The sequence below is a fragment of the Megascapheus bottae genome, chromosome 31 (assembly GCF_031878675.1).
Source record: "Megascapheus bottae isolate mThoBot1 chromosome 31, mThoBot2.hap1, whole genome shotgun sequence".
NCBI classification, from domain to species: Eukaryota; Metazoa; Chordata; class Mammalia; order Rodentia; family Geomyidae; genus Megascapheus; species Megascapheus bottae.
The window spans coordinates 8,972,024-8,991,639 of NC_143539.1; the positions used below are offsets into that span (position 1 = coordinate 8,972,024).

The 19,616-nt window shown below is 41.4% G+C and overlaps 1 protein-coding gene and 1 pseudogene across 5 annotated transcripts in view; both read right to left on the minus strand.

Moving 5' to 3' along the window:
- Positions 1–458: 458 nt before the first annotated feature.
- Positions 459–19,616, minus strand: part of Lsm14a (LSM14A mRNA processing body assembly factor) — a 40,041-nt gene continuing 20,883 nt past the window's right edge. Inside the window, exons 4-11 of one of the 5 annotated variants that reach the window (XM_090322241.1) lie at positions 19,016–19,138; positions 11,100–11,276; positions 10,535–10,600; positions 8,374–8,556; positions 8,081–8,252; positions 6,097–6,328; positions 2,317–2,365; positions 459–972 (exon numbers count right to left, since the gene is read on the minus strand). In XM_090322241.1, coding sequence (XP_090178367.1) covers positions 2,342–2,365; positions 6,097–6,328; positions 8,081–8,252; positions 8,374–8,556; positions 10,535–10,600; positions 11,100–11,276; positions 19,016–19,138 — 977 coding nt within the window. In that variant the 3' untranslated portion in view covers positions 459–972; positions 2,317–2,341. Of the gene's footprint in view, positions 973–1,624; positions 2,366–4,583; positions 4,641–6,096; positions 6,329–8,080; positions 8,253–8,373; positions 8,557–10,534; positions 10,601–11,099; positions 11,277–19,015; positions 19,139–19,616 lie in introns of those variants that run through there. The other 4 variants (XM_090322240.1, XM_090322245.1, XM_090322244.1 and 1 more) reach the window with 4 other exon arrangements.
- LOC150044008 (protein SGT1 homolog pseudogene) lies at positions 13,512–15,305 on the minus strand (annotated as a pseudogene).

Consider the following 19,616-nt stretch of genomic DNA (forward strand, 5'->3'; position numbering starts at 1 on the left):
GTCTAATGGACAAATTTTCTTTACCAACCACCGCCATCTTCATTTCTGTGGTACTAAAGATGGGATCTATGGCCTCACACATACTAGTCAAGCACTCTACCTTGAGCCCAAGTCACTATTTTATCTTCTCTACCCCCAGAAGATAAGCTAGGTTTTGTGATTATAGACTATAAACATTATCATAATTCTGGTCCATTTTTTGGCCATACTGGGTTTGAACTCAGGGTCTCTCACTTGGTAGGCTGTTCTACTACATAAGTTACACCCCCAGTCTTGCTTTTTGGCTGATTATTTTGGAGATGGAGCGGGGTAAGCTTTTCTCCCTAGGCTGGCCTCAAACCGGACCTCAGCCTCCTCAGCAGACAGGATTACACACACAAACCTCCAGTACTCAGTTCTGATCTGATACGTTAAAAGTTCTTTTCATTTTATTTCTGTTGGAAGAGAAAGAACTCTGACGAACATTTTTTCAATAGTTTTATTCTGCTGTAGAATAAAAACCTTGCTTTAATATTGTCAGGCACACTGTAGGTATGCCATGCGGCCAGTTGTTACCAGACAGCAAATGCGCCAGCCAGTGACCAGGGCCAGGGGAAGCTGGGAGCTCAGACTTCCAGAGCACATAAAATCACTCCTTACAATTTTTCTCCTGGAAATCAGCCTGGACATATTACCTCACTCTACACAGATGTCATAGCTTTTGCTTAGATGCTCAAAACACCTCCGTAATGTGTTTAGGGGTCCTCCAAAAGGTTTTGTTGGTAACATGCAAGCAAGTGGTACTGAACAGAATTAAACTACAGCTGCCGAGTATTGGATCTTAATAGTGAAACCAAATTACAAAATATTTCCTTGTAGATCTATACAAAAAATAGAAAATGAAAACAATTAACCATGTTTCAATCCTCCCATTCTCCTACAGTGCAGTTTTCTCACATCTTTGTCACTCCTGAATGCTGTAAGGACAAAGATCTGGAAACAACAAAAAGATAAAATATTTAAATCTTTGGATCCCCTTATTCCATGGCCTTCATAAAAACACGAAAGTGGCCAGATTTTCCCCCCACTGCAGCTTAAATATCAAAAGGTTTGATCAGTAATGTGTAATTAGCTGTTAACTCTATAGAGTCATTTGAGGGCCACAGGCCCAAGGACCAATGTCAATGATAACGCTGCCAAAATAATTTTGAATATTCTGAATCCTCTTTAAACATAATGGAATAAGTCAATATTATTGGCCCCCCGCCACCCCCCAAATTTTTGTTTTTGCAGGCATGTCCAAGGAATAGGCTGGTGCCTAGTTTTAATGTGTTTTTTAAAAAAAAGGAGGATTGCTTATTTGAAAATACAGCTAGTACATTCTTATCTATGCTTATTTACATTCATATTCTGAAAATATCTATTTGACAGATTCTGTAGTATGCCATTTGCTACAAAAAGAAGTTCTGACATGGAGCAGGAACAATTTATCCTTTTTTAGATAATGGAAGAGAATGTATCAAATCTTCATTTATGTTCCAAACATTAAAAAAAGAAATCAAAAACCATAGCCTGGAAAGCTCAGAGAAAAAAGAGCCGCCGTGGCCCTGCTCCTCAGCTCATTGATTTCTGCAAGGACACAGTATGGTTGCTGACTTTAAAATGTTTATTCTTTAAAAAATTAGTTGCTTTTTATACAGCTATACAAAGTTCTTAATGTTTCTTTGGCAATGGAATATAATGGAATTTTACAACTATATAAAAAAGTTACCTTTGCCTAAGAAACAGTATTTACTGTGTATACATAGTTGACTGACAAAAGTCTCTACCATCCAGCACCCTAATTAATCAACGAAATAAGCTACCTCATTATAGGATTTCCAGAAAGATACACACACATACAAATACACATACATACATACACGCACGCACGCACACACACATACAACCTTCTGTGGCTCCAAACACAGTATCACGGCCCTGTCTATGGGCAACTTGCAATAATTGCCAAATACAACTCAGTGATAAGAAAAATCCTTTCAGTGATGAAAAACAAAAACAAAAACTTGTAAGTCCCACTGAAGTACAGCTTTAGTTTAACTATACATAAAAAGTTACTTAACGTTTTGCTGTTCCAAATATATTTAACGCTCATTTTTCAAAAAGATGAGCCCCTCACCCCCACCCCCCCAAAAAAAGTAACTGCATTTTATCTTTGAAATTAAGCAGAAAATAAACAAAACCCAGTGCTGGTGACAAATTTACAGCAAATTCACTTCTTCATTCTTCACAAAGACAGAAACCAATTTTCAGGACCATGAAGAGCTAGAAATTCACCTATTTTCAAAGACTTCTTTGTAGACTATGCAGCAACTTTGTTGTCTTTCTAGAAACAGGAAGAAACAACAGTGTTAGTCAGTGCACCAGATATAAGCCTTTCTTTTTGTATTTCAGAAGTTTTTTTTTTTTCACATATTTTATAGTTTGTTTTGCTTTGTCTTTCATGGAAATGCTTTCCGGACTTCTAGGAAACCCTCCTTTCTAAACTTCCCCACCCAGAAACAGTCATTATTGATGACTGAATCTTCCAGTCTCTAGACACTCATATATACTCTCTATTTTGATGGTTCTACTCATTATCTATCTATATCTTAGTCCTTGTAATATCCTCCATTTTTTACTTTTTAGGTTACACAAGAGGGCTACCAACTACTGTCTAGTACTTCTTTTTTTGTTTGTTTTTGGTGGGTTACCCATGGGCCTGCTAGCTGTCCCTGAGCCCTTCAGCCAAGCCCCATTTTTTTTTGCTAGTCCTGGGCTTGAGCTCAGGGCTTGAGCACTGTCCTTAGACTTTCTCAAGGCCAGAGTTCTACCACTTGAGCCTCAACACCACTTCTGGCTTTTTTCTATGTATGTGGTACTGAGTAATTCCGGGTAAATTGGAGATAAGAGTCTCAGGTCCTTTTGTGCCCAGGCTGGCTTTGAACCTTGATCCTCAGATCTCAGCCTCCTGAATAGCTATGATTACAGGTATGAGCCACCATTCCCAGCCTGTCTAGTACTTCTTGATCAGTTACTTCTTATATCACTCTTCTAGTTTCCTCCTCCCAGACTTATTTCGTATTTCTCACTTCCTTTAGTACATACAGATTGAATGTTCTTAGCATGTTTATCCCATTAGCCTACTAATTTAAAAAAGTGACACAAAACTTCTCACCAAATACTCTTTCTTTCTCTTTTGGTGTTATCCCTGAGATTTTGTGTTCAAGGATGGCGCTCTACTACTTGAGCTACAGTTCTCCGTCTGGCTTTTGGTATTAAATTGGAGGTAAGAGTCTTAAGACTTTCCTAACAAGGCTGGTTTCCAACTTTGATACTCATATCTTTGGCTCCTTCCTGAGTGGCTAGGATTACAGGCATGAACAGCTGGCAGCTAGCACACCAACTAGTCTTAAAATCAGCCACATAAAAACCCTGTCTTTAAGCTGGGCACAGTGGCTCATGATTGAAATCCTAGCTACTCAGGAGGCTGAGATCTGAGGATTGAGGTCCAAAGCCAGGCCAGGCACATTAGTCCATGAGACTCTTATCTCTAATTAATCACTAGAAAATGGGAAGTGGGGCTGTAGCTCAAGGGGTAGGGCAGAAGCCTTGAGCTGAAGAGCTCAGGGACAGCGCCCAGGTCCAGAGTTGCTGGGTGCGCTACTCAGAGGAGGCTGAGTTCTGAGGATCTCAGTTCAAAGCCTGCCTAGGCAAAAGTCTGGGAAAACTCTTATCTCCAAAGAACCAACAGAAAGCCTGAAGTGGTGCTATTGTTCAAAGTAGTAGAACACTAGTCTTGAGCAAAAAGAACTCAGGACCTGAGTTCAAGCCCTATGACAAAAAACAAAACCTTGTTTTTGTCAGCTTTACATATCAATAAAACATCCAGAGAGCAAGATAATTCATTAAAGTTAAAATTTTGTTAAAAAGCAATGAGAAAGGAATGATTTAGCAAAGGTATGCTGTGAGAAAGCAACTGAAATCTGAAGCTTTCCAGCCAGACACATTGAAAGCTACAGGATGGGCCTGGTTGTGGCATCAAAACGGGCTTTCATTTCTTCCAGACTAGGCATCACTATATTCATTGGCTCTCTGTAGGCGCATATTCAACCAATGTGGGCAGGCAGTGTAGTTCAGTGTAGAACACATGCGTAGTAGGTGAGCCTCTGGGTTGAATTCTCAGCACCCCCAAAAATAATGAAAACAACGAACAGATAGGTAAGAAGATGTGCACAGGCTATATGCAGACATTATGTTGTTTTATGTAATAACACAATAACACAATCAACATCCTGGTGAATATCTGAGATGCCAAGGAATGGCTACCTAATATTTTTACTGCTGTTATTCATCTCAACTGTCTGTTATAGAAACAGACATGCTGCTTCATATGAGTACACACCACCAAACCACTTGTCTAATATTATTAAAATACATATGGCATGGGGTAGGTTGGTATAGAAATAAATGAACTAGAGATAAATCTGCTCTCTGCCCCCCAAAAAACCAACATCTCTCAATTTATTCATTTATTTTGTTTATTTTTATCTTTTTTTTTTTACCTTTCAGAAAGCAGTACGACCAATCCAGACCTCTTAGGGTCCAAAAGCTGTGGTTTTCTGAAAGGTAAAAAAAAAAAGACAAAAGGGAAGAAAGATAAAGGGGTGCAGGAGAGCTGTATTGAGTCACATAATTAATCAAAAAAATAAAAATCTCAACATTCAAAACCATGATAATGACTCAGGAACCACCACTTATTAGCTGTGTGACTTAACATGTCCAGGGGAAAAAAGCTTTACTTTCTATCCTATGAGTGTTTCTGGCTAGACTAGTTTAAGAAAAAAAAAAATTATGCTGGTCCTGGGATATGAACTGAGGGCCTGGGCACTATTCCTGAGCTGCTTTTTTTGCCCAAAGTTAGCATTCTACCACTCAAGCCACAGATCTACTTCTATCTTTTCTTTGATATTTTACTAGAGTAAGCGTAAGAGATTTGGCCTAGTAGTAGAGTACTTGACTAGCATGCACAAAGACCCAGGTACACAAAGACCTGGGTTCAATTCCTCTGTACCACATATATAGAAAAAGCTGGAAGTGGTACTGCGGCTCAAGTGGTAGAGCTCTAGCCTTGAAGAAGCCCAAGGACAGTGATCAGGCCCTGAATGCAAGCCCCAGGACTGACTGACACACTGACTGACACACACACACACACACACACACGCAGATTTTTTTTTCTTGGATACTTCTTTAACTCTGGGCTTGGGTCCTGTCCCTGAGCTCTTCAGCTCAAGGCTACTCCCGGACCTCCTGAGCCACAGCCCCACTTCCGGTTTTCTAGTGGTTAATTGAAGATAAGAGTCTCATGTAGGCCAGGAGTTTGGCCTGGTGGAGGAGTGTTTGCCTAGCATGCGTGAAGACCCAGGTTTGATTCCTCCGTACCACATACATAGAAAAAGCTGGAAATAGTGCTGTGGTTCAAGTGGTTGCGTTCTAGCCAAGGACAATGCTCAGTCCCCTGAGTTCAAGCCCCAGGACTGGCAAAAAAAAGTGTCATGGACTTTAGTGCCCAGGCTGGTTTTGAACCACCATCCTCAGATCTCAGCCTCCTGAGTAGCTAGGATGAGCCATACACCAAGTTTAGAGGGGAGATTTCTATCAGTCTGTAAAAGCTAAAACCATGTTTCTCTAACTTTAAAAGGGGAGAGTGGTACTTTCTCTTTGTTTTATTTTGTTTTAGTGGGTCATGGAGCTTGAATTTGGCCTGGGCGCTATCCTTGAGCTCTTCCACTCAAGGCTACCACTCTACTTTTTGAGGCACAGGTCCACTTTCCCTTTCGTAGTGATTAATTGGAGATAAGAGTCTCATGCTCGTTAGTGCTGAGGCTGGCTTTGAACCTCGGGGCTGGCTTGAACCTCGATCCTCAGATCTCAGCCTCTTGAGTAGTCAGGATTACAGGTATGAGCCAACACACCCAGTAGAGGTACCATATTTTTATCCCTTATTTTTTTCAGCAAAATCACTATCCAAATTAGATAAAGGTCAGCTGAATGCCAAGTCTAAAGCATAGCACTTACCCTATATTCAAAATCTGCAAACTCTCGGCCACCACGGCCTCCTCTGAATCCACCACGAAATCCTCGAGGGGCAGTAAAAGTCCCTCCTCTGCCACTACCACGCCCTCTGCCACCACGGAAACCAAGACTTCCTCTGCCTCTGTAGCCTCCACGGCCACGGTTTGGACGAAGCGGGATTCCAAATGTCTCAGCATTTAATCTCCTCTCTTCAGCCCAGGTTGGTCTCCTTTCTCTATTACAAAAGAAAATGATCTTCAGCATACCAGATTAAAATGCATATTTCTCAGCAAATATAACAATACTTCCAAATTAATCCTAGCTAACTCAGACAAAGTTGATACCAGAAGACTACTGTTCAAAGCCAATGTGTACAGGCAAATCTGAGTCAATCAGCAAAAACTCAGAACTAGGGGCCGGGAGTTTGGCCTAGTGGTTAAAGTGCTTGCCTAGCATGCATGAAGACCTGGGTTCGATTCCTCGGTACCACATACATAGATAAAAGCCAGAAGTGGTGCTGAGGCTCAAGTGGTAGAGCTCTAGCCTTGAGAAAGTCCAAGGACAGTGCTCAGGCCCTGAGCTCAAGCCCAGGACTGGCAAAAAAAAAAAAAAAAACCTCAGAACTGGAAGGCTCATGTCTTGAGCATGAAACTTAAGCGACAGTGCTCAGACCTTCAGTTAAAGTCCCAGTACTCACCCCCAAATAAAAACAAAAAGCTTTCACTTATATGGTCACAAGCTGCAAATGGCATACAAATTCAGTATGTTCCTATAATACTGTTAGGTTTCATGAGAAAACATTATTGATCATAGTTCTGTGCAAAAACAGTTGACATCACAGAAATATGAAAAAAGCCATCAATACAATGGTTATTCAAATATAAGGGAATTTGCAATTGATTCTAGTCTGGACGCACTGGAAAAGAGGGCAAAACCTGGCCGTTAACCCAGGATTTTCTGAATTGTTGCTAGCATCCAGCCTAAGTAACTGCAGGACTCATAATCATCTTTGCTACCTATGCATAAGCAGAAGCAAACAACTGCCACCAGGGGGCACCACATTGCAGCCAGGACAAAAATGATAGGCAACAAAACTCAACTCATTATGCTGGATCCTCCCACTTACAACGACCCCTGGACGAGTGCATAATACAGTAGAGCAGTTGTACTGTATCTGAAAGCTTCAAAGAAATCATTTATTTTGGTTCTGGTTTCATCTGAATTACAGCAGAGGTAAAGGAAAAGCTCTGAGATGTTGCATGAATGCTTTGGTCTTATTACTAATATGCAAATATGAATAAATCCCTAAGGAAAAATACATAAGCTATTTATTCTTCCTTCTCTTGGTTGTGGTGCTGGAGATTGATCTCTCTGCTTTGCATATGCTAGGTAAAGTCCTTACATGCGTGTGCACTTTCTTCCTCTCTCTCCCACTCTCCCCCTGACCCCTCTCCAAATTTATTTGGTGTCAGTCCTAGGGGTTTGAACCCAGGGCCCTGGGCAGTAATCCTGAGCTGTTCATTAGAGATAAGAGTCTGATGGACTTGTTTATCCAGGCTGGCTTCAAACTGCACTTCTCAGGTCTCAACCTACTCCTCTGAGTAGTTATGAACCACACTGGTAACATGGTCAGAACTTTTTTTTTTGTGGGTCATGAGGCTTGAACTCAGCCCGGGTGCTGTTCCTGAGCTCTTCAGCTCAAGACCACGATCCCTGGGCACTGTCCCTGAGCATTTCAGCTCAAGGCTACTGCCCTACACCTGTGCCAAGCCCACTTCCTGTTTTCTAGAGGTGAACTGGAGATAAGAGACTCAGGTCCCTTTGTTCCTGGGCTGGCTTTGAACCTTGATCCTCACATCTCAGCCTCCTGAGCAGCTAGGATTACAGGAGTGAGCCACCATGCCCAGGGCATTCACTAGACCACATGAGTTTATATGAAATTACTAAACTTGAACATTTCAGAACAGGATAGCTTAAAAGACTGTACCTATTATCATCACAAGAAATATTATCGAAGAAGGATTTAGTTTTGTCATAATAACAATTAGGTCCAAGCGGGTCTTCTTCATCTGCATTTCCTTCACTGTTTTGGGTGTCCACTCCTGAGTCTCCTTTATCTTCCCCATTTACAGGTTTCTCTTGTTTCTCAAGTTTATCTTCTAATAAAAAAAAAAGAAAAAAAAAAAACACACCATAAAAGTCTAAATAAATTAAGACATCTAATGTAAAAAGCATACTTAAGTCATAGATTAGTTTCTGAGTAGAAAAACAAAAGTTTACCTTTTAATTTAAGTTTATTATGAAACTCTCTGTCAATCTCCTCCTTGTTAAATTGTGCATTTGCACTTTCAAAGTCAAAGTCTTTCTCAAATTTCATTGGACTGTCACGTCGAATGCCAAATCTTCCCCTTCCACCTCGGTGACCCCCACGCCCTCTTCTTGGAGCTGAAGGAGCACTTGGAACTATGTGATTAAATGACAAGTTATTAAAAGTTACTAAATGATCTAAACAATGAGATTTATATATCGCCTTCTTTGTTTTAGTTTTTCATCTAATTTGGAAGCCAGTGCTTACTGCTCACTACCCAGGATTATAGGATTCCTGCTCAAAGTTAGCCTGGAAATAAAAGTCGTCAAATTCCATTCCCAATTAACCAGCAAAATGCCAGACCAGAGATGTGGCTCAAATGGTAAAAAGCAAGAGTAAGGAATCAAGTTCAAATCCCAGTACTGGCACAAAAGTATTCTAATTAGTTCTCTATTAATAGATTTGAGGTTCAAAAAAGGGGGGGAGAGGGGAGGGAAATGGGGACAAAAACATGAGAAGGGGCAATGTCTGTTAAGTAATGTACCTTCTATTTGGAGAATATAATGCAATTCTTCTATTAATTACAATAAAAATATATTTTTAAAAAAAGGGGAGGGACGGGAGTTTGGCCTACGGGTAGAGTGTTTGCCTAGCATGCACAAAGACCTGGGTTCGATTCCTAGGTACCACATACATAGGGGAAAAAAAGCCAGAAGTGGTGCTAAGGCTCAGGTGGTAGAGCTCTAGCCTTGAGAAAGTCCAAGGACAGTGCTCAGGCCCTGAGTTCAAGGACCAGGACTGGCAAAAAAAAAATAAAAAAATAATAAATGAGGGGAGCTGGATACAGTGGTTATGCCTATAATCCTAGCTACTCAGGAGGCTGAGATTTGAGGAGTACAGTTCAAAGCCAGCATGGGCACTAAAGTGGAGACTCTTATCCCTAATTAGCCACCAGAAAACCAGAAGTGGTGCTGTGGTTCAAGGAGTAGGGCGGTAGCCTTGAGCTGAAGAGCTCAGAGACAGTGCCAAAGCCCAGAGTTCAAGCCCCAACCAAAAAAATAAAATAAAAAAAGGGGTTGTGTGTGGGGGTGGGGGGCAGGAGTGTAGTGTAATGGTAGAGTGCTCTCATCTCGCATGCTTGAAGCCCTGGGTTCTATTCCTCAGTACTGCATATACTGAAAAAGCTCGAAGTGGTGCTATCCCTGAACATGAGAAGGGTCCCAGAAGTAATGTACTACCTGTTGAATGTAACTGTAACCCCTCTATTCATTACCCCCACAACAACAACAAAGGCTGGGGGGCCAGGGGACTTGGCCTAGTGGTAGAGTGCTTGCCTAGTATGCATGATGAACGATAACCCAGGTTCAAGTCCTCAGTACCACATACATAGAAAAGTAGTGGTGTGGTTCAATGGTATAGCGCTAGCCTTGAGGAAAAAAGACCAAGTACAGTCCTCAGGCACTGAGTTAAAGCCCTATGACTGCCCCCTGCCAAAAAAGCGGGAAAGGGGGGGCACAGGAGTTTGTCCTACTGGTAGAGTGCTTGCCTAACATGTATGAAGACCTAGGTTTAATTCCTCAGTACCACATAATAGAAAAACCAGAAGTAGTGATGTGGCTCAAGTGGCAGAGCACATAGCCTTGACAAGGACAGTGCTCAAGCACAGAGTTCAAAGCCAAAGACTGGCAAAAAAAAAAAAATCTGTTTTAGAGGATGTTATAGATTACCAAACAAATGATTCCATTCACAAGACATGGAAAACATGTCCCAGTTTTATGATACAACACAAAAAACACAATAGTAGAAGCCATAAAGCCATCAAGTGAATATAAATGCAACAGTACTTACTCGCTGGTAATATACAAGATGATATTAAACATAACTGCTCACCATCAAGTAGTTTCTCTCCAGATTAGTAATTTAAAAAAAAAAAAAAAAAAACCTTATTTTTGGCTATCTTTTATTATGTACAATCTGACCCCACCCAGAGATCCACATCACTACTATAGTCTTGTTAGTTCTTTCATCAGTAGCCTTCAACTTTCATTTCACATATGAATTATATACTTTCATATACCAATTAAATAACTTTATTAAGAAGTACAGGATTTATTTGGGATCTAAATAACTTACCTACTTGTCTCTTGCTGTCATTTCTGAGTTGCTCATTTTCTGGCCTTGATACTTTGTGTACTTCAGCTGCACAAGGAAACATGCAAAGTGACAGATCAACCAAGGATAATCAAAAATTTCCATTTTTGTCTGAAATGAGGTATGGAGGGTGAAACTACCAAACAAAACTTAAAAGTCCCCAAAACTAAATCCTCATTATCACTTGAGTTAAATGTTTTTGTTGGAGACAGGATCTTGCTTCTTGCTACATAGCCTAGGCTGGCCTTGAACTCATAATCCTCCCACTTCAGCCTACTGAAGTGCTGGGATTACAAGTGTGCACCACCATGCCTGGTAAATAAATCTCCCTTCTCCTTTTGTGGTGCTGGGAATTGAACCCAGGGTTTCATGCATGCTAGGTAAGTGCTCTACCTGCGCTACATTCCCAGCCCCTAAACAGTATATGAAGTTCTTATATATAATCCTTTCAGGATTGTTCACAGAAAGCAAATCCTCTAAATGAAAACAGGGAAAGTGAAAAATGTTGATGAGTCAATTAAGGAAGAGTAAACAGCTCAAGCTCTACCTCGCCTGTGCTCTTGATTCTCTATTGCTTTTTGGCTGGTAGATGGCAAAGGCCTGGTTGATACAGGGCTCCTTCTCCCAACAGGTGCTGGAGTAGGTAAGTGGGCCGAGGCGGTCTGTACTGCTTGTTCCATGGTTGGACTTTTTCTCAAAGGGTCTAACTGAGGGCTTGAACGACCTAAAATGTAACCAGAAGATAAGAAACTATCCTAATTGGGGATTTCAAAATAATCTAGGCTGAAAAAAAAATCAAATTCTTAGCATAAATTTGAATCTACTTATTAGACCAGAGCTATAACCTAGGATTGTCCTAGTCTTTAACCTGTCCAAAACTGTCCCCCAAATTCCTCAAAATCAAACCAAGCAAACAAAAATACCCACCTCCCTCCACAACATTGTTTTGAACAAGCAGAACGGTTTTTCAAAGACTGCCATGGGATATTCCCTAGAAATATCATCAACAATCACATTGTAAACAGCTCAAATGGAGGCAACCCCCAACTAACAAGGTTATGTTGACACACTTCAATTTTTAGTATTTTCTGTAGATGAACCAAGCAGGACCTTTCTGCAGGACCTTTCTGATGAATCCTATCACAAAACAATAGAGAAGGAAAAAGTGAGAGAGTTGGATTTTAAAACGCAATAGATTGGAAAATTAAATTTAAAAAAATCAAAACAAACCATCCAGATAGCTACATGGCAGCCACTGGCATTCTTTGCCACTTTCAAGATCTCTAGGCATGATTTCCTTTAATTTGAAGTTTATGCTGACACATTTCATTTTTCATTTTTTTTTTTTGCCAGTTGTGGGGCTTGAACTCAGGGCCAGAGCACTATCCTTGGACTTCTCAAGGCTAGTACTCTACCATTTGAGTCACAGCACCACTAGCTTTTTCCTATATATATGGTACCGAGGACCTGAACCTATGTCTTCATGCATGCTAGGCAAGCACTCTAACCACTAGGCAAAACTGCCAGCCTCTCATTTTTCTTTTAAATCAGCACCTACTCACTATGTACTGAAGAATGCACCAGGCACTCCAATCATGTAAGGCACTTCCTTACAGTGTTCGCTGTGTATCTCTGCTCAGAACTCTATTGCGTGATATGCAGTGTGATTAAAAATTATGCTCTGGGGCCAGGAATGTGGCCTATTGTTAGAGTGCTTGCCTAGAAAGCACAAAGCCTTGAGTTCAATTCCTCAGTACAGAAAAAGCTAGAAATGGTGCTGTGGCACAAGTTCAATTTCTGCCAGGGCTGGCTTTAAACTGAGATCCTTAGATCTCAGTCTCCTGAGTATAGAGGATTACAGGTGTGAGCCACTGCGCCCAGCTTCCACTGTTTCTTCTCTTCTCTCTCTCTCTCCCCCTTCCTTTCCCTCCCTCCCCCCCTTTCTCTCTCATTTTTGCCAGTCCTGGGGTTTAAACTCAGGGTCTGAGTGCTGTACTTGGGCTTTCTCAAGGAGAGAGCTCTGCCACTTGATGCATGGCACTATTTCCGGCTTTTCCAACGGATATAGTACTGATGAATTGAACCCTAGTCTTCATGCATGCTAGGCAAGCATTCTACCAGTAAGCCAAACTCCCAGCCCCTTCCACTGATTTTTAACGGATAAATTATGGTTTTGTATAAATTTTTACTTTTGAGAAATGATTTTATAATCATTTATCCGCCCCCCCTTCCTTTTCTTTTCTTCCTATCACATAAAATGCAATCTTCTATTTTGCCTGGGCCATGCTTAGAACCTTAACCTATTTATTCCTCTCATATAATTAGGATAACAAGTATGTGGCATCCATGCCCAGTCTTTTGAAAATTAGTTGACACAGGGATTTACTAACTTTTTGCCTAGGCTGGCAACAGCATCCTCCTGACCTCTACTTCCTGAGTAGCTGGGATTACAAAGCTTAAGCTTCTCTGCTTTCTTTCTTATTTTATTTTTTGAGATAGATTGTGTGTATTTGATTGTACTGCCCAGGTTCACCCTGAATTTAAGTGCACTCAATGATCCTCCTACCTTGGTCTTCTCAGTGCTCAGACTGCAGATATGTCACACCACACCCAGTTTGAGGTGATTAAGGCTATTTTTTTTAACTCATTTGTTGGTACAGAGTTTGGCTCTCTGATTGGTGCTATACCGCTTCTGCCATGGCTCTACTTCTAGTATTTTGCTGGCTAAATATAGTATCTTATGTTCACTCAATTGAACCTTGATTGTCAGCTCTCAGCTTCCTGAGTAGCTAGATGTGAGCTATCACAATTGGCCTTTTGTTTGTTTGATAGCAAATTTATTTATTTAGTACTTTTTCCATTCCATATCATCAGGAGGATTGATTTCAACTTTCCTTTTACCTACATCTGACCAGTTGGTACTCAAAACTGTACCACCAGACTCCATAAATGATTTTTTTTTTTTTTGGCCCCCTTCTCTCTCTCTTTCTGGCCCCGCTCGCTCCGGTCAGGCTCGCTCCCTCATGCTCCTGGCCCCGCTCGCTCCGGCCCCGCTCGCTCCGGCCCCTTCTCGCTCTGGCCCCGCTCGCTCCGGCCTCGCTGGCTCTGGCCCTGCTCGCTCGGCCCCGCTCGCTCCGGCCACCACTCGGTTGGGCTCCGCTTGCTCGCCTCCGCTCTCTGTCGCTTGTTGCAGTCTCGTCTCAGTCACTTCCGGCTTGGTTGTGTCTCGTCTCTGCCACTTCCGGCTTGGTTGTGCATGTGGGATACCGAGGAATCGAACCCGGGTCCTTGTGCTTGCTAGGCAAGCACTTTAACCGCTAGGCCAAACTCCCGGGCCCTCCATAAATGATTTGTTTATGGCGCGTTTCACTTCATCAGAACCATCTGAATAGATTTGCTGAAATAATTTGTTTAAAGCTGTATCACCCTCCAACTTCTCATTCTTTTCTTCTTTGATTTCACCAACCAATTTATCCCAATTTCTTGTATAATGAGATGATGATGGATATAGGTTCTTTACATCTGATATAAACTGTTTTGGTGTAGGCACATCTCCTTGCCCCTCTAGCTTTTCCCATCTCACAGCCTATGGCTTTTTCATTTTAATTTCAATCTTTGTTGAAAGTACTTTAAATGTACTCTGTTCTGGTACAATAGGATGGAGCAGTCTCAGTTTCAAATTATAATCCTTTCCCGAAGCAAGTTTTACCAAAGCAGACAACTCTTTTTCAGAAAATTCCACATTTACATCATTTCTTCTGAACATTCTTGTTCATTAGTGTAATGATTACTTGAGATTCTGTCTGATACCAATCATACTTGATTTTTGACTGAGTCCGCTGGGATGCAGATTAATTCATCTCAGATTCTGTTCTATTCTGAGTTTCCTGACACCTTTTAATCCAAACACTGAAATCTGCATCTGCACTTAATTTCTGTCCTTCTGTAAAACTTTCTAGAGCAGCAGCATAGTTTTGTTCATGGTATTCACATATTCCTTTTCTCAGTGTAGCAGTTGGCCTTTTGTTTTTTAAGAGCTAGTAAGTTTTTTGAAGATCCTATGGCTATAATTAATTTTTTAAGTATCACATTAAATGACATAATTATATTGAATTGTATAAAAATACTAATATATCCTCAAAAATCCATATTTTGAGAAAAGATTCTGTTACTCAAAAGTATTACGGAATTATATGTAAGGGAGTAATCAGAGCAAGTGACAAATTTCTTTGTTGTATATTTAAATTCTTTTTGTTGTTTCGGGTCCTGGGGCTTGAACTGAGGGCCTTGATGTCCCTGAGCTTTTTTTGCCAGGCTAGCATACTCTACCACTTGAACCATCGTGCCACCGCCTTTTTTGATAGTTAATTGGAAATAAACAATCTCACAAACTTTCCTCCCCAAGTTGTCTTTGAACCACAGTCTTCATATCTCAGATTCCTGAATTAGCAGGGTAGGATTCGAGACATGAGCAATCGGCACCAGGCTTTTCTTTTTTAGTTTCTTTCTTGCCCTGGCTGACTTTGTACCATGATCCTCAGATCTCAGCTTCCTGAGTAGCTAGCATTATAGGTGTGGACCATCAAGGCCTGGCCTTTACATTCTTTTACTATTATCATGTACGAATCACCACGGCAATTTGTTATGATTAGAGAATACAGGTGTTGTAGTAGGAATGAACCCAGACAGTTATCTGAGCATAATTAAAGCACCATTCAGTTACTCCTCCTGTTCTTACCAAATAAAAGCCCATGTTTTAACTTCCACTTTATGATGCTCACAAACATAAATTGATTATATGAAAATACAGACTCCCAGAATTTCTCTGTAATAATTTAAATACATACCTGTTTGTTTCTTTATTTATTGTCAGTCCTGGGCCTTGAACTCAGGGCCTGGGCATTGTCCTTGGACTTTCTCAAGGCTAGAGCTCTTCCATTTGAGCCACAGCACCATTTCTGGCTTTTTCTATATATGTGGTACCGAGGAATTGAACCCAGGTCTTGGTGCATGCTAGGCAAACACTCTACCACTAGGCTAACCGCCCGGCCATATTTATTTTAACAAAAATGTATGTATGGCTGGGAAAGTGGCTTAATAGTAGAATTCTTGTTTAGCATGTATGAAGCCCTAGATTTGATTCCTCAGTATCACATAAACAGAAAAAGCCAGATGTAGAGCTGTGGCTCAAGTAGTACAGAACTACCCTTAAGCAAAAGCAGCTCAGGGACAGGACCCAGGCCCCAAGTCCCAGGACTGGGGAGAAAAAAAATGTAAAATTCAATTTTTGTTTAGTGCCAATCCTAGGTCTTGAATTCAAGGGCTGAGCTTTGACCTTAAGCTTTTTTGCTCAAGTCTAGAATTCTACCAGTTGAGCCGCAGCTCTACTTCCAGCTTTTTATGGTGGTTCATTGGAGATAAGACTCTCAAAGACTTTCCTGCCTGGTGTTGCCTTCAAACAATGACCCTCAGATTTCACAGCAGCTTGAGGTTAAGATTACATTGGTTTTCAACTAAAATTTAACATTTTAATCTATTTTCAAAAATTCTTCAAAGTGCTCAGGATGAGAGAAGTAATCTATGGTTATTATTCCTAAATCATCAGGCAGTTTATTCTATCATGTTAGCTACACCTCTAACTGGATATTTTGCTAGTTAACTAGAGATGGAGTGTCTCAGATTTTTCTGTCCCAACTATCTTCAAACTGTGGCCTTCAGCCAGATGCTGGAGGCTCATAACTGTAATCCTAGCTAATTAGGAGGCTAAGATCTGAGGAGCATGGCTCAAAGTGAGCTTGGGCAAGAAAGACCATGAGACTTTTCTTTTGTCCATTGTGGGGCTTGAACTCAAGGCCTGAGCCCTGTCCCTGAGCTTTTCCAGTAAGGCTACTGCTCTACCATTTTGAACCACAAAACCACTTGCAGTTTTCTGGTAGTTAATTGGATGAGTCTCATAGATTTTTCTGCTGGGGCTGGTTTTGAACTGTGATCCTCAGATTTATCCTCCTGAATAGATAGGAGTACAGATATGAGCCACCAGCGTCAGGCAACAGTGAGCCTCTGGCCTCCAACTAACCACTAGGAAACTGGAATGACAAGTGGTAAACGCCTTGAGCAAAAAGAACTCAAGTAGAGTACCCAGACCCTGAGTTCAAGTTCCCTAACCAAAAGGAAAAACAACAGCAATTACAACAACCAGGAGCATGGTATAGTGGTAGAGTGCTTGCCCAGCATGCATGAAGCCCTGAGTTTGATTCCTAGGCACCACATACACAGAAAAAAGCTGCAAGTGGTGCTGTGGCTCAAAGTGATAGAGCACTAGCCTTGAGAAAGCCCAAGGACAGTGCCCAGGCCCTGAGTTCAAGTCCCCCACCCCCCAAAAACCAAAAAAACCCCAAACCCCCACAGCTTGGTGTGATGGCTCACACCTGTAACCCTAGCTACACAGGAAGCTGAGATCTGAGGATCTCAGTTCAAAGCCAGCCCAGGCACTAAAGTCCCAATTAACTACTAGAAAATCGGAATTGGCACTATGATTCAAGGGGTAGGGCGGTAGCCTTGAGCTGAAGAGCTCAAAGGACAGTGCGCCCAGGCCCAGATTTCAAGCCCCACGACCAACAATAACAATAAAAGCAAACCCTCCAGATTCTAGTCTCCTAAATAGCTAGGACTACACACGATTCTGAGTTCAAACCCTGATATAGCACCGAATAAATAGAACAATGTATAGCTTTGAAATTATTCCATCTTTCTGAAGTGACTTTATATTGCTTAAATGAATCATATGAAGCAATAAGCGAGTCATATCCACTTTAAGCGGTAGATTCAACAGATTTGGGATATTTATACTTCTGAAGGTTGTGAGACTGGCTGAAAAAAATGTATTTTTTTTTTAAAAAGGAAAGAAACTCTCTTAGGAAGCTTATTAAAATGCAGAGAAGGCCAGGTGTGGTAGATCATATCTGTAATCCTAGGTACTCAGGAGGCTGAGATCTGAGGTTCAAGGTTCAAAGCCAGCCTGGGCACAAAAGGACCTGAGAGTCTTATCTCCAATTAACCTCTAGAAAACGAGAAGTAGGGCTTGGCTCAAAGGGTAGGGGGGTAGCTGTGAGCTGAAGAGCTTACAGACAATGCCCAGGCCCAGGAGTAGGGCAGTAGCCTTGAGCTGAAAAGTTCAAGGACAGAGGTCAGGCCAGAGTTTCAAGCCCCATGACCCACTAAATTAATTAATTAATTAATTAAAAAAAAAAAAAAACTGCAGAGAAGCTAGGTGCCAGTGGCTCATGCCTGCAATACTAGCTAGCTACTCAAGATCTGAGCATCGATTGCAGTTCCCAAGCCAGCCCAGACAGAAAAGTCCAAATGAGACTCTTATCTCCAATTAACCACTCAAAAAAAGGGGGGCAGGGCCGGGAGTTTGGCCTAGTGGTTAAAGTGTTTGCCTAGCATGCACGAAGACCCGGGTTCGATTCCTCAGTACCACATACATAGAAAAAAGCCGGAAGTGGTGCTGAGGCTCAAGTGGTAGAGCTCTAGCCTTGAGAAAGTCCAAGGACAATGCTCAGGCCCTGAGCTCAAGCCCAGGACTGGCAAAAAAAAAAAAAAAGGGGGGGGGGCAATAAAAGCTACTCTCAAGAGGCCAAGATCATAGTTCAAAGCCAGCCTAGGCATGAAAGTCCAAGGGATTCTTATCTCCAATGAACCACCAGAAAATTGGAAGAGGTGTTGTGTGGCTCAAGGGGTAGGGTGGCAGCCTTGAGCTGAAGAGCTCAGGGACAGCTCTCAGACCTACAGTTCAAGTCCCATGACTGATCCCCCACCCCCAACCCCCCCAAACTCCCTCCAAAAAAAAAAAGGAAAAGACCCAGGATGTGGCAGATGTTAGTAAGGAACCATATATTCCAGTAGCAGTGTAGACATTCCTGTTGGTGGTCTACACTGAGGAAAATGCCAGGGAGATCACTTATCAGCCTGGTAGGGCTGAGTCTGGGACTGACTTGATATGCACGTTTTAAGTGTTATTCACAAGTTATACGACTGCTTTATGGAAAAAAAAAAAGTCAAACTTATGGAGCCAGGAGTTTGGCCTAGTGGCAGAGTGCTTGCCTAGCACGCACGAAGATTTGGGTTCAATTTAATACCACATACACAGAAAACGCTGGAAAGTGGTGCTGTGGCTCATGTGGTAGGGCACTAACCCTAAGGAAAGCCCAAGCACAGTGGCCCTGAGTTCAAGCCCAAGGACTGACAAAAAAAAAAAAAAAAAGTCAAACTTGGGATAATGTCTACCATTTCAGTTCCATGATCTAAGAGTTGTAAGTCTAAATAATGGAAGTCACTAATGCTACCTTTCCATAAAACAAAACTAAATACAAACCATACATGTAATTGATAAACTACGAAAGCTCATGTATTTAAACAGGGGGGAAAAAAAACACAATAAAGGTAAAACAAACAGCTTACCTTGAGATAACTGAGTTTTTATGGATCTTGTATCTTGCGTAAAGGCAGAACCAACTGTACTACTTTGGGACAAGGTACCGCTGTTTGACGTTTCTGTTCCAAAAGATGTCAAGGAGTTTCCAGCTTGAAGAGATTTTTAAATGATAAAAACATTAAAAGAAAAAGTTTAACACCTTTAGTATACAGTATTTGCTATTTTATCTCCTATAATACTTGTATAAATTAATAATTTGGGGAATTCATTAAAGTATACAAAATAATTATTTGGAAACCTAACTAACACATGTGGGTCTCTGCACTAGCAAGGACCGACATAAGATTGCTGAACTGGTAACCTCTATACCACCTTAAACTTCATGTACATGCACATATGGCCAGGAGCTTTTTCAAAATCTCTAAGACAACAAACAGTATTCCATCTTCTCCCCCTCCCCTGCCCTGCCCCCCTCTCTTTATGGGTCAGTTATGGTGCTTGAAGTCTGGGCCTGGGTGCTATTCCTGAGCTCTTCAGCTCAAGGCTAATGTTCTACCACTTAAGCCACAGTGCCACTTTCAGTTTTCTTGTAGTTAACTGGATGGAGATAAGAGTCTCACAGACTTC